The 14201-nt window shown below is 36.2% G+C and overlaps 2 protein-coding genes and 1 pseudogene across 3 annotated transcripts in view; 2 read left to right on the forward strand and 1 right to left on the reverse strand.

Moving 5' to 3' along the window:
* The window catches only part of LOC109230833 (protein CWC15 homolog), a 6311-nt gene extending 5089 nt beyond the window's left edge, over positions 1–1222 (forward strand). The window contains exons 6-8 of the mRNA XM_019396283.1: positions 229–328; positions 631–740; positions 845–1222. Coding sequence (XP_019251828.1) covers positions 229–328; positions 631–740; positions 845–968 — 334 coding nt within the window. The 3' untranslated portion in view covers positions 969–1222. The remainder of the gene's footprint in view (positions 1–228; positions 329–630; positions 741–844) is intronic.
* Positions 1835–6101, reverse strand: LOC109230834. 2 transcript variants are annotated; one of them, XM_019396286.1, is made up of 3 exons: positions 5605–6101; positions 3264–4919; positions 1835–2320 (listed from the first exon to the last, which is right to left on the reverse strand). In XM_019396286.1, the coding sequence occupies exons 1-3, from the start codon at positions 5794–5796 to the stop codon at positions 2231–2233; spliced, it is 1938 nt and encodes a 645-aa protein (XP_019251831.1). In that variant the 5' UTR covers positions 5797–6101; the 3' UTR covers positions 1835–2230. The 2 variants fall into 2 exon arrangements, with proteins under 2 accessions (XP_019251831.1, XP_019251830.1); XM_019396285.1 differs by having other exon boundaries at positions 3264–4922.
* LOC109231763 lies at positions 9925–13419 on the forward strand (annotated as a pseudogene).

Here is a 14201-nt window from a genome sequence, read left to right on the forward strand (position 1 = left end):
TTAAGGATAGAATTGGAAGTTTAAACTAAATTGTTTCTAAATTTAGAAAGGCGTCATTCTTTTTGGACGGACCAAAAAGGAAATAGGTTCACATAAACTGGAACGGAGGGAGTACCATTGGTTCCTTGATGTCGTTTCTTCTCTTGTCTTATAGAATATGCTATTGAACTTTATAATACTGTGAGTTCAGGAACTTATGAGTTGTTAACCTATTTTCCCCGAGTTCAGTGATGACGATGACGATGACGACGATGAAGATGATACAGAAGCTCTTTTGGCAGAGCTTGAACAGATAAAGAAAGAAAAAGCAGAGGAGAAGCTTCGAAAAGTAAGTATAACTAGATGCTCATAGTTTATTTACTTGTAACATTTTATATCAATTTTGTGGTTGCATAGATTCATTTCTCGAGGTTAATATTATTATACAGATGGAACTCTATCTCTCTTGGAAGAGTCTTTATTTGACAATTGTATATTTTTGCCTGCTGCCGTCCAAATATGACATTATGTGATTGGATTTTATGCTAATCTAGAAGGGGAGATACTAATTTCACATTCATGTTAAAACCAAACTAGTCATCTGATGTACTATGGCTTGTTATCACTTTGAAATTGTGTGATCTTTGGCAGGAAAGGCAAGAGCAAGAAGAAGAGCTTAAAGCAAAGGAAGCAGAACTATTGAGAGGAAATCCTCTGTTAAACCACCAAGCCCAACCGACATCTTTCAGTGTGAAGAGAAGGTTTATCCTCGGGATCTGGCTTTTATAAGATTCTGTCTATTTTTTTAAAGATGCTGTAGCTATTTTTTTTCCGTCTGATCCATTATATGTTTCTCTATCTTCAGGTGGGATGATGATGTGGTTTTTAAGAACCAAGCTCGTGGTGAAATGAAGGCAGCCAAGCGCTTTATCAATGACACTATCCGGAACGACTTTCATAGGAAGTTTCTTCAGAAATACATGAAGTAACAACATGATGTGGGTGAAAATGCTCCAAGATTTGGCAAATATTATGTGCTCATTCCTTCTTAGAATGCAGTGTACCATCAATATAATCAAAGTCAGCTGGACTATTTCGTTATGTTATCATGCCGGGTGGTTCTGCACTGTGTCTGTATTATTATCCTGTTAACAACCATCAACCGATGCTTAAGTTGTATGTCAAGATAAGTACTGTGATATTACTATTTTGGTTAATATGCATTTATTGTGATTAAACCGAATGACTCCGTCTCCTTTCATTGTTACTATTAGAAATCCATAATTTACCTAGTTCAGGGCAGTCGTGGTTTGCTTTATATGGCCACACAGGGGAAAATATTTTAGTCAAGTTCTTGGTATAGCTTGGCTTTGAGACTTTTATGCTATAAGAGAAAACCATTTAATTTTGGATTCCTATTCCTTTTTCTTCTGATTATAATCGATTTAGGGGGAGGGGGGAAGGTGCATCTGGTTACTTGGGAAAGCAGAATTATAGTCCCATCTATAATCTTATCAAGAGGTTAACTTCTATACATTGACAGCGTAGCCAAAGTTAGCACTCATAACTCTTTTATGGAAAGCAACCAATGGTGTGGCTTAATCGTCAATGAAATGAGAAAGTTCTGGCGAATTGGGATTCAAATCCCACGGAAAAGAAACATTAGAGATCTCTTCTCATCTTTTAGAACGGAGTTACGAGTTACTTGATACCTATACTGGTCGGAGGTAGTAGGTACACGGTGAATTAGTTGAGTTAAAAAAGAAATCTTTGATAAAAAGAATTGACTAAAATGTTTCGACGTCAAGCTGCTAGTAATGTATCAGGATTTCGTTTCCAGCAAGAACCAAGAAGAAAAAAGGAAAGATGATCCTTAGCACACATCATGGAACTCTACTCAACAATAAGAGTTAGAAGATGTGGAAATGGTGGTAAATAACTCTCTCTTCACACAATCAAACAAATATTTGGAAAAATGATACACATAAATATAAAGTAACCAATGAGCTAGCAACTTATTCTGCATACATACATAAACCTCGAGCCAATGTGCAGAGAACAAGACGGTTGAAACCGATTGGCAGAGAACAAGGCGGTTAAAGTCCATGACATGGAGAAACTAAGCCAACCATCGATCCCTGAAAAAGGTTCAGTGCTGTTGCCAACACTCTCCACCAAGCTAAGTTGCAGCATTTCTTCCGATGGCTTCAAAACTTTTCCAGAAGGTATTAGAAACACGGATTTGTTCTACTTATTCCTTCTGTCTTTCCAATACAAACTCAACATACAAATCTTTGATTCCAATCACAGTAGTAGTTATTAGTGGCCCCATTATCGCTCCCTGCAGAACATAACCATGAACAATTAAAATCAAGCAAAGCAAATATTAAACGAAAAGATAACTCATTCTCTTTCTAATAGTTTGAGGAAAATCACATTTCGTTAGCTAGCTAGCTGATCGGCGACTTATCTTTTCTTGCTTGGCAAAACAGCAGAGCTGTGCACCTGAAGTGCCACTACATAAAGAACAACGCTAACTACTCTATGCATTCGATTTTTCTCTTCTTTTGCTTCTTCTTAATACTTCTTCATAGTGTCGTTTATATCAGAGATAAGATTTAAGGTATTCTATTGAACTGCTGGAGATCATCTCAAGGTAGCACCATTTTCATCTAAAGTAAACTGAGCAGACTCTCCCTCTTAGAGTAATATAAGGATCCTAGTTATACATTGAATCAGCAGTTCGTGAAAAACATAGGCATGACTTACACTAAAGGTTGACATAGTGAAGAATAAAGTTGTAGGTGAAGGCAGTGAGTTTCTTTCCTCAGGGGAATTATTTGTCCTTCCCTTCATGTTGTTTTCACAGCTTTTGAAATAGAAAAAGGAAATTAAAAGCTTCCTTTCTGTCTAATACTGAAAAGGGAGCCTTGGCGTAACTGGTAAAATTGCTGCCATGTGACCAGGAGGTCACGCGTTCGAGCCGTGGAAACAGCCGCTTGCAGAAATGCAGGGTAAGGCTGCATACAATAGACCCTTGTGGTCCGGCCTTTCTCCGGACCCCGTGCATAGCGAGAGCTTAGTGCACCGGGCATCCTTTCTGTCTAATACTGGAATAGGTGACTCGGGGCTATATTTTGCCTACCTCTTATGCACTTTTTCTTCTCATGGTCAAGTAGAGGAACAAGAGGAGAGAATGCGTCCAACATATGGTACCAAAGAAATGCAACTATGCGAGCAAATTTATGACAGAAATTCAAGAGACAAAGATGCTTGTTATTTACCTCAATTGCTGAAGAAAACAATGTCATTCCACCAATAACGCTGAGACCAGTGAGATATACACTATAGCCAGTGTTATCCTCTTGAATTTCAGAGGTACCATAATCCATAAGCACAAGATGAATAATGGATAAGCTGAACGCCAATATATACCGACCTTCAATCACTAACTGTAATGCTGCCGGGATAGTTGAAAACCACGCAGGAAAAATAGGAAACAGAGGACTAATAAGTGCAAGGACAGTCGACATATACAAAAAATGTATCGAGTATAATTTAAACAAGAGCCAAGTTAAGCATCCTTGAAAGAATGCAATCTCCGCCGTTGCTAAAAGAACCCCTGAAATAGCTTTATCAAGAACTTCAACACATCGAATCCTTGCCGAATGTGATATTGGAAGCATACATATAACTTGTTCGGTTGCTCCTCCCGACTCGGATGTGATAAGATAATAAAGTACCCAGAAAAACACCATTGACTGAGACAGAAAATTGAAAAGACCTGCAGCTCCGGAAAGTATAGAGTTCCCGATTGAGAACATGACCTGTAAACTACTACCTAAAAGAGATGTGCTAGTAACAAGTACACCTTGCATTACATTTGCTCCTTGAACGGCAAATCCTTTTGCCTTTTCGACCAAGTCCTCTCTAGTGATCAGCAACTCCCGGAAAATTGCATCGACTTCTGTGTACATTTGTCCCCACTCACGATCCTTAATCCTCCTTTTTAGGCTCAAGATCTTTGCAGTATACCGAGAGGGGGATGCTAAAGCCGTTGACCGCCCTAAAGAGTTATTACCCGGGTTTGTGATAAAATGTTTGATACCACTAACAAACTCGGTAATGTTATATTGGATAGCATAGCTATCTATCTGGTAGAATACAGTCTCGTACAATTGAGTAGTGTACTTATCCACCATCCCAGGGACATCATTTTCATCCATCCATTGTTTGACACCAATTTTCTCCGCATAATTACTCTCCTCTACGTGGGATTTCAATGCAATAACAGCATCTTTCCCCTCCACTCCAATCTCATAAGAGAAGAAAATCGTACCCGCCAAAGAACCTACGCTCAACCCAACAATCAGTCCTACTGCGACGATAGTTTTCAATCTTTTCAATATCCCTCTAGTGAAGAAAGCAGATATCGATAGCCTACGAAAGCTATGACTCCTAAAAGATGTTACTGCACTCATAGTAGACTCCACACTATTAGCAGGAAACATAAATCCCAACGCAAGAAGCATTACTGATCCAAAGACACCAATTAGCTCATAGGCCATCACAAAAACCCAAAAAGAAACTAACCACCTTAACAACATAAAAAATCCACTTCTACTACGCTTCGAGGCGTTACCTTTCTGTCTCCTAAGAACAACCCTGAAAATCATTTCCCTAATATCAACAAGGGTTCCGACGAAAACTCTGAATACAGCAACCGGGACAGCCAAAATGGTTTCGGTAAGGCCTAGTTCTAAAGGTTCAGACCAGAATGCAACAAGGGCTTGCTGAATTCCTCTTAAAGGTATTGAGCAAAGCACTGCCCACAAAATAGGCCTTAAATATTCTTCAAGCAATTTGCCCACAGCATAAAGAATGAAAATTGTGAATGCAAGACCGGCATGAGCCATGGCTATATAGAGGGCCAAGCGTACCTGCTGCGACGTAATATAATTAAGTTATAAAAAGTGTCTTATCTCTAACAGGTCAAACTTTTAAGTGAGATGCTTACACACTTAGTATGGTATTGGAGCAGTTAGAGGTCCTAGATTCAAGTTTCACTGCCGCCCATTATATATATACATATATATAAAAGAATCTCACGTGTGTGGCCATGAAAAAAAATCAGACCTGCACGTTAGCAGGGGCGGAGCTAGAGACCAAGGTATGGGTTCAGCGGAACCTTGTAACTTTGGACCAAATTCTATATTTTCTTAAGAAATCTATTTAATATGTACAAATTATTAGTTTAGAACTCATTAACTTAAAATGACTAGAATACTAAATCCATAAGCTTTAAATCATGGCTCCGCCTCAGCATGTGAGGGGCATGAGGGGCGTGTTGAGACCAGTGGAGCGCCGGAGCCAAGAATTCTACTAAGGAGTGTCAAAATATAAAGAAGTAAATACACAAAGAAGCAAAAGAGGATTCAACATATAGAATATACACATAAAGATAAAAAATTTATCTAGCTATGCAGTGTAATTTTCTGCAGACCCCTTAATTAGACTAAGATGACTCCACCACTAATTGAGACATAATATATTTAAGTAATTAAAAGTATACTCTATCTACCAGCTTAAGCTTATAAATGAGACGGTCACACACTTCAACCGTACCTGAGATTCAGCTGATAAAAAGTTGTGATCTTGATTTTCTTTGGTTTCTGGGGTTTTGGGGGGAGTTTGTGGGGAACCATTCTTGAATTGTGAGTCACTTTTCTTCATTGAAGCAGATCGGAACATTTCTTGCCAAGGTGGACTAGAGCTGCTTGATTCAGTCTTGGGGTCAGAATAAGGTACCAACTCCATTAACAAGATCTAAGCTTTGACACTTATGGGATGTTAAGTTAAGGAGCTGAAAATTCCAAGAAAGTGGGCTTATGCACTCCACGACCTTCTTATGTTATGTTATGGGGTCTCGAAGACTGAATTTAGCTGTCAACCCTAGTCAAAAAAACTTTCTCAAGAACATGGAGAGCGGGGACTTTTTAACCTGGCAAAATCTGACAGGGAAAGAATGTTTGATTTTCAGGAGAATATGTAATATGCTGACACAAGTTGCAGAGATAAATAAAGCAATGAGGAATTGTGCTTTCCTCAAATGGGAAAGTGTGGTAGACTTCCAGACACTGACCATAAATTATTGTCAACAGTATCTTTGACTTCAACTAAAGTAATGGGACTTGTCTCCTTATTTTGTCCAAATATTTCCTTAGTAGCACCTTAGTTTAAAAAATTTCAAAAATGGCCAAAAAGTGGAGAATGCTACCGCCCATTTTACCTCGACGGGCTACTTGTGATGGCGCGTCCTGTATCTTACCTACAGAGGACCGTCGAAATTTTTTTTTGTTGGTACGGGCTAGCCAGTTTTCAGATTGGTCATTTAAAAATAGCCAGCATTTGCAAAGTTTTCTATAAATAGCCACTATTTTGCTGCAACACGGAAAGTTCCAGCATAATATATTGGAGATCCGTGCACCTGTATATGAACTTCCAGCATATTATGCTGGAACTCCAACACGCGGAAAGTTCCAGCATAATATACTGGAGATTGGTGCACCTGTGTATGAACTTCCAGCATATTATGCTGGACCGGTATATTATACTAGAACTCCAGTATATTATACTGGAACAGTATATTATGCTGGATTATTTTCCGAATTTTGAATAATGTTTTTGTTAAGATTTATCTTTACATGAAAAGTGGCAAAATTTCAATTACTTTTGAAATTGTGGTTATTTTTGAATGACCACTTGTAAATCTGGCTATTTTTGAATTTCTCCCGTTTTTGCGTGGAAGCTGGTATAGCTGATGAAAGACGCTTTTTCATGACCATTTTCATTGAGGTAGCCACTTTGAACACCCCCATTTAAAATACTATTTAACGTTTAGCCAATTTAACTAACTTTAGACAACTAATGGTATTGCTGGCTTGCTGCTTCTTTTTCTTCGTGGACCTTCAAGTGAATTTCAAAAGTGAGGCTCTGCGAGAGCCTAAAGTCATATAGAATGCAATCATGGTTAGCAAAGTTGTTATGAGGTAGTTAAACCTTTAAAAAGTAGAGAGGGAGAGGTAAAGCAAAGAAGTAACGGGGAGAGGTTATTAGGCAGAATTTGGTTGCTCAAGCTCAATAAGGACACGACCCTTGATAGAAAGGTGTGGAGGTCGAGAATTAGAATAAAAGGTTAGTAGGTAGTTGTGTGTGTCTTACACGTACTAGTAGGATTAGTAATTAGCCTTGTATTCTAATATTGGTAAATTTGTATTACTACACGTTGTTCATTATATTTTCCGAATATCTTGCTATTGTTACTGCTTTCTTTTCATCCTTCCTTGAGCTGGGGATCTACCGAAAACAGTCTCTCCACCTTCAAGGTAGAGATAAGGTCTGCGTACACACTACCCTCCCCAGCCCCAACTTGTGGAATATACTTGTTTATTGTTGTTGTTTAAAAAGGGCTCTTAAAAGAGTTTCGTTGGGGGGGGAGGCTTTTGCATCTATACTAGATTTTGGGGTCACAAATGAACCTAAACCCACTTTGAGAGAAAAAATTGCAAGTCTATCCACTTTACCATCAACTTCAGACTTATCGAGTCTGAAGTTTAAAAAAAATTTAGTCTGAAGTGCAATGCACTTTTGGCCAATTAAGTCTAAAGTGCAAAAATTGCACTTAAGATGCACTTAACGCCAGATAGGTCTGAAATGCAATAAATATTTTCATGCACTTAAGGTCAGAGAGGCCTGAAGTGAAAAAATTGCACTTCAGATGCACTTAAGACCAATAGGTCTGAAGTGCAACCAATGGTTTCATGCACTTAAGACCAATAAGTCTGAAGTGAAAAAATTACATTTTCAGATGCACTTACGACCAAATAGATCTGAAGTACAACCAATAGTTTCATGCACTTAATGCCAATAAGTCTAAAGTGAAAATTTTGCACTTCAGATGCACTTAAGACCAAAAGGTCTGAAGTGCAATCAATGTTTTCATGCACTTAAGGCCAAATAGGCCTGAAGTGCAAATTGCCCAAAAATAAAAATTTGTTCTTCGATTTTTGACCATTCAATATAAGATTTAACACCTAAATTGACTCTAAATGAGCTCAAATTTGAAACATAACCTCCAAATGTCATCAAGAACAAACTCAATCATCAATTTGTTAAAACAACAATAAATATAACGAATCCATTTTGCAATTAAGAAAAAGAAGAAGAAGAAACCCTAAACAATAGTAAAAAACTAAAGCGTCACAACATTTCACAATTGTAAAACATCATAAACTACCTTAAAATATGTTCACAAACACCATATAAAATCATTGTTACCCGAGCAAGAAGAAGAAGAAAGAGGAGAGAAAAGCCTAAAGTTAGTTAAACTTTGAGTTCTAATTATTAAAAATATTTAAAAAGTGGGTACAGATTAAATGGGACAACCAAATAAGGCGCCCTGTGCAATTTTTTACACTTTTTGGACCCCTTCATTGAATGGGCGCCATATAAGGCCCAATTTACAGCCCAAACGATTTCTCATTTCAAAGGGTTGGAACTTAAAAGGGGTTTTGGCATGGTATAACAACATACTCATATAATTGGCAGAAAATAGCCCTAGTTATAGATATTGGCATCAAATAGCCAATAAATGTATATCACAATAATAATATGTATATCGTAACTTTTTCTTCTTCTTTGTTTATACCAACATGTATATTAAAATTTTATTATCATTCTTTGTATATAAATAATATTATTCTTTGTATATCAATAATATAAAATTATATATATAGTTATTGTTGCCTTTACATCAATATATTGCAATAAAAATATTATAGTATTTGTATATCACAGTGTATAGCACATCGGACATATGTATACCAAAATAGATATCATAAGTTTATTTTTCTTCTTTGTGTACATCAAAAATTATTTTTCTTTGTATACTAAAATATTATTTACTCTCACAATTATATTTTTATTTTTATGTACATCAGTGATATCTCATGTATATTATATGTATCTGTGTATATCCATGAAAATTTGTATTATATACGAGATACAATGTGATATACACGGGCATCCAAAAATTGTGTTGTAAACCGATATACAAAGTGATATACACAGACGCCCTTAAAAATTTGTGTGTGATATACACTAATATACATGATATACAATGTGATATACACATATCGCAGTTGGTTTTTTAGGTCTGATTTTTTGTCCGCCAGTCTAAATCACTTATATTTTTGCTCAAATTTTGTGTATAGCCACGTTTAGGTATTTTCAATCAATTTCAATCGTACCCATTCATTCAATCAAACCAAAAAGGAAGAGAGAAAAAAAACAAAGTTGAAATATATTTTCTCTCTCTTAGTTTTTGCTAATCTTGCTGAAATTTTGTATATAGCCTCGTTATTTTCAACCAATTTCAATCACACCCCACTCATTCAATCCTATCACAAAAAAAAAAAAGAGAAGAAAAACAAAGTTAAAATATATTTTTTCTCTCTTAGTTTTTGCTTCTGGTTTTCTCTGATGTGAGATCAACCTTACCTTTTCATCCCACTGATTTTTTTTTGCATAATATGCAAGAATTTTTTGCTAAACTATGAGTGCAAAAGAGAAGAGATAGAAGAAGAAATATAAAGAGAAAAAGGGGGAGGGAAACCAAAATAAGCATGTAGTTTTTTTTTAGAGAGAATATAAAAGAGAGTAGGTTTTTTTTTAGGATTTAGCTATATAATGCCAATTGTTTAGGGCTATCTTTGCCAAACCTAATATAAGGCTAAAAAATTACCAATTCCTATTATGAATTTTTATAGGATGCCAATTTTTGGCAAAATATGAAATTTGATTGGTCAACCGAAATAACATATATTAAATACGAATATATATATATACACACACACACATTGTTTTGTAGAATACATTTCTCCCTTAAAAGTCCTCCAAAAACTACAAAAATTCCTAAAGGAGAGTAGTAGAACACTTCTGACATTCTAAATTATAAAACAGAGCATTAATTTTCTCTGCTTGTGTTGTTGTAATGGGGATCGCATCAACATACGAGATTCACCAAAACGCTTACATCAAGCTGATCCTCCACGCGCTGAAGCACAAAACCGACGGCGTCCTCCTCGGCCGCATCTCCGGCGACGACGCCGTCGAAAGTGTGGTCCCTTGTTCCACTCGCAAATTGGCGTCCTTCCTCCCATCGAAATTGCCCTAATTATGGTTCGTCACTACACTTAATATTACAACATTCACTGCGTTCAGTTGCAACTGTATATATTTTTTTGTTTTTGAACATCTTATTTGTGTATATATACAATCGATTTAAGTGAGAGTTTAAGTTAATTCTATTTACTAAGTATTCATTGATAACTTAGAATAAATCATAAGTAACATGATATAACATGTTAAATTTTATTGGCATATAAATGCATTACGCTGTCCGTCCTTTGATTTTTTTACACCATCAGTTCGGTTAATAAAGTTACCTGCAATTACCTCTTAAGTGACCTATTGATGTAAGCATTTTTTGCACTGTCAGCGCGTAGAACTTAAACTCATATACAATGGATTTAAGTTATCTACAACAACAATGTATTGAATTTGAATTCTTACACCAGTATATGTAATTTAACCTATTATAATAAGTTATTTATCATTTATTCTAGGTTATCAATCAATGTGAAATAGAATTACCTCCAATTAACTGATTTTGAAATTATTTTTTATACTATCAGGCATAGAACTTAAACTCTACATCAATTATACATACACGGAGTTGACTTAAAATATTGGATCTGCCTCTGAGAATATGTGCGTTTGTGTTTATATATGAATTTTTGTGTGTGTGTATATATTGTGATACTTCGCACTTGCTGACGGAAAATCTTTTTGATCGGCCTCTAAGTTCTGTGTTTAATTTAGGATTGTGATTTTGTTTTATTTGGACAGATAGAGGAGTATTATTGTGATAAAGGTTTAAGTATTGTTGGTTATTTTCACGCCAATGAGGGATTTGAAGATTCTGAGCTCGGAAATGTTGCTAAGAATATTGCAGATCACATTTACCGGTATTTCCCTCAAGCTGCTGTGCTCCTGGTACCTGAAAATCCTTTGTTTTTCTTATGTTAATTGAAAAGTTTGGATCTTTAAATTGTTGTTAACAAAATGCTTAATCTGAGAGTTTTACTGTTTCAGTTGGATAACAAGAAGTTTGAAGCTTTATCAAAAGAGGGGAAAGACAGGAGTCCTGTAATGCAGGTCAGTACATAAGTGTTACGGAGCCATTGGGCTTTTGAATTGAAGCTTAACCGCATGGATTTTAGCATTTTCTTTCTCCCTTTATTTGATTGCAGATGGTAATTACTCGTTTCCTTGTGCTACATTACTTTTGATCATTTCCTAATCGTTCCCCTCAAAATGTTTTTACGGATGGTGGACAAGTAACCATTTTGCCCATCATGTGGTTTCTGGTGAATAGTTCTAGTTTTTATGTCAAAGTTCGTTATCACAGAAAGTTCTAGTTTGTATGAAAGTGTCAAGGTCTCCATGGAATGTTCGTCTTGGCTTGTTCTATCTTCTTTCCATAAGGTATACCTTTTATTTTTAGCATTCTGGGATCAATATTTTGGTTCCAACGAATAGGTTCTTGGATCGTCCTAGTATTAAGTCTAAGGGTGGTTTCATCTGCATTTGAAAATATAAAATGGTCTGGGTTGATTAGCTTATGACTTCCTGCTAAAGGTTATAAAAGTCTTTATGACCATTAACCTGGAACTCAAGCTTTAGATTTCATTACATTCACATTTTCCATTTGCTTGAGTATAGTTTAGGAATCCTTGATGAATAAGGTAAAATTGAGCTCAAAATTTATGCTTCATCATTTTTTAATTGGAGAATTTTGTGCTTTATCATACTTCTATTTAAATGTATTCGTTTTGCAACCAGTTCACTAATTTGTGTTCCCAATGATTTCTTTTTTGTTGACTTTTGTTAGTTAATACTTGACACTCTATGGGGGTCGATATAACTTGTTGTCCAGCTTTTTAACATTGCTCAGTCTCTATTCCATTTTAATATTTATTATCTGTGTTCCCCCATGCCTCCAATTTTCATGAAATACAAGCAAACTATGTTGCTCCGACTCTCCGAAAATGTCGCTGGATACGTGTCAGATCCCCCAAAAGTAGTATATTTTTGGAGGATCCGACACGGGTGCGGCAACATTTTGGAGAGTCCGCGCAACATAGCAAGCAAATACAAAGTGGTTTTGAATTTTTTCAAGATTGGTTGTGGTCCCCCGTATTTGTTGGTAAAAAATCCTATTCATTACTTTTACATTGCTCTTGATAGTTCTCTGTGTCTTGGTCATTTACTTGTCTTGCTAGTATACTATGATCCTCTTCAGTAATGTTGTAATTATATCCTCCAATAAGTTTTTCATGCCTCTAAAGTAGTTCCATTAATGTATGCCTTTTGCTTCTTGTTCAGCTTTACACCAAGGATGCATCTAGGAGTTGGAAACTAGTGGGATCAGATGGAATCATCCGTTTGAAAATTAAAGAGCCATCAGCAAATATTGTCCTTCTAGATTACATTTCATCAGGCAAATGGAAGGATATTATAGATTTCGATGACCACCTTGATGACATTAGCAAGTAAGAGCTTTACACTGTAGACTGATCGAACTCGCCAATATCTGCATTCTTTCTAAGAGTCACGTGTGTTTTCTGCTTTTGCTCTTCAATTGTTAGGGACTGGGTGAACACAGAGCTCTTCAATTGAAGTTTCTATGTGGAATTGGCTATTGTCCTGTTGTTGCTGTCTCATGGGTGGTATTATTCATTCCAGTGCAGTTGCTGACTGTCTGAAGAAAAGCATTCATCACTTCAAAATTCGCAAACGCGAGAAGATTTACCATTTCAGTAATGGCTTTGTGATCCAATAGAAGGTAGCCCCGCTGTTATATTCTCAGAAAAGTGCGCGCAGTAGTACATGTGCATGAAACTACATATCATTTGACCTTGGTGATCATAATCCAGAATGATTTGAATTTAGTTGTCGTTTTGTTTGAAAGGGAGCATTGGCGTAACTGGTAAAGTTGTCTCCATGTGACCAAGAGGTTCCGGGTTCAAGCCATGGAAACAACCTCTTACAGAAATGTAGGGTAAGACTGCGTACAATAGACCCTTATGGTCCGGTCCTTCCCCGGATCCGCGCATAGTAGGAGCTTAGAGCACCGGGCTGCCCTTTTAGTTGTCGTTTTTCTAGCAAGTTGCAACTGTTTATCTGCAACGAGGAAACTAGTAAATTATCAAAGTTTAGCAAGTCCAAATTAAAAGCTTCAAATTTACTCTAGCGTGATTGTAGAACTTATGAAACTTGTTTTTCTATTTGAAAACATGATTATGGATGAAGTTCACGTTCTAACACTGAATAGTGTTGTGTCTCTCTAATTCCATTTAGTTGCCACTAGTGGTGGCAAAATGGATAAAAACAATAGTTATCCATTCATATTATCCACTAAAAAACGAGTTGGATAATGAATTATTTAAAAATTGATCAAATATGGATAAGATCCATATTTTTCACTTAAAAAATAGATAATCAATGGGTTTAATTTTTACATTAACAAATACTCAGATTGGGGGTTCCTCAAGTTTGGGAGACTAGAAAATATCTTGAAAGTGATCATATTCAAGAAGTCATGATAATATAATATGGATATCCTTAGTATCCGTCGATTAACTCATTCTATATTCGTATTAAATATGAGTCGGGCTTGTATTATCCGTTTTCGACCTGTTCATATCTGACCCGACTGCTCGTTTGTCACTCCCATCATTACCACCGCCCTCAGTCTATACTAGTCTTCGGCTTAGACTGTATACCCCATTAAACAAATCCATTCTTCAATAGTGCTTCGTTTCTTCAGCTTCTTGACGCTGTGCTATTCTCATAATTATATGCTTTGGATTATGCTTGTTGAGTCACTTAGAGATTATTCCAAAACAAGAAGAAAAACATGAAAAAGAAAGAGGCAGCATGATGACGTGGTATTCCACTTTTATTTCTTAGATAGAGTGGTAGTTGGTAGTGGATCCAAAATTAAAGTCGGTAGGTTGATAGTGAGTGTGTAAATAGATGTCCACATTTATTTTAATATATATATATATATATATATATATATATATATATATATATAT

Source organism: Nicotiana attenuata, chromosome 8 (assembly GCF_001879085.1).
Source record: "Nicotiana attenuata strain UT chromosome 8, NIATTr2, whole genome shotgun sequence".
Lineage (NCBI taxonomy): Eukaryota > Viridiplantae > Streptophyta > Magnoliopsida > Solanales > Solanaceae > Nicotiana > Nicotiana attenuata.

What these genes read in the sequence shown, in the direction of transcription:
- LOC109230834 (XM_019396285.1), bottom strand. Translation starts at nt 5,796, where the DNA reads ATGGAGTTGGTACCTTATTCTGACCCCAAGACTGAATCAAGCAGCTCT. An exon ending in TTTTATCAGCTGAATCTCAG is followed by an intron (nt 4,923 to 5,604) that starts GTACGGTTGAAG and finishes ATTACGTCGCAG; the next exon opens with CAGGTACGCTTGGCCCTCTA. An exon ending in TGTTTTCTTCAGCAATTGAG is followed by an intron (nt 2,321 to 3,263) that starts GTAAATAACAAG and finishes TATGTTCTGCAG; the next exon opens with GGAGCGATAATGGGGCCACT.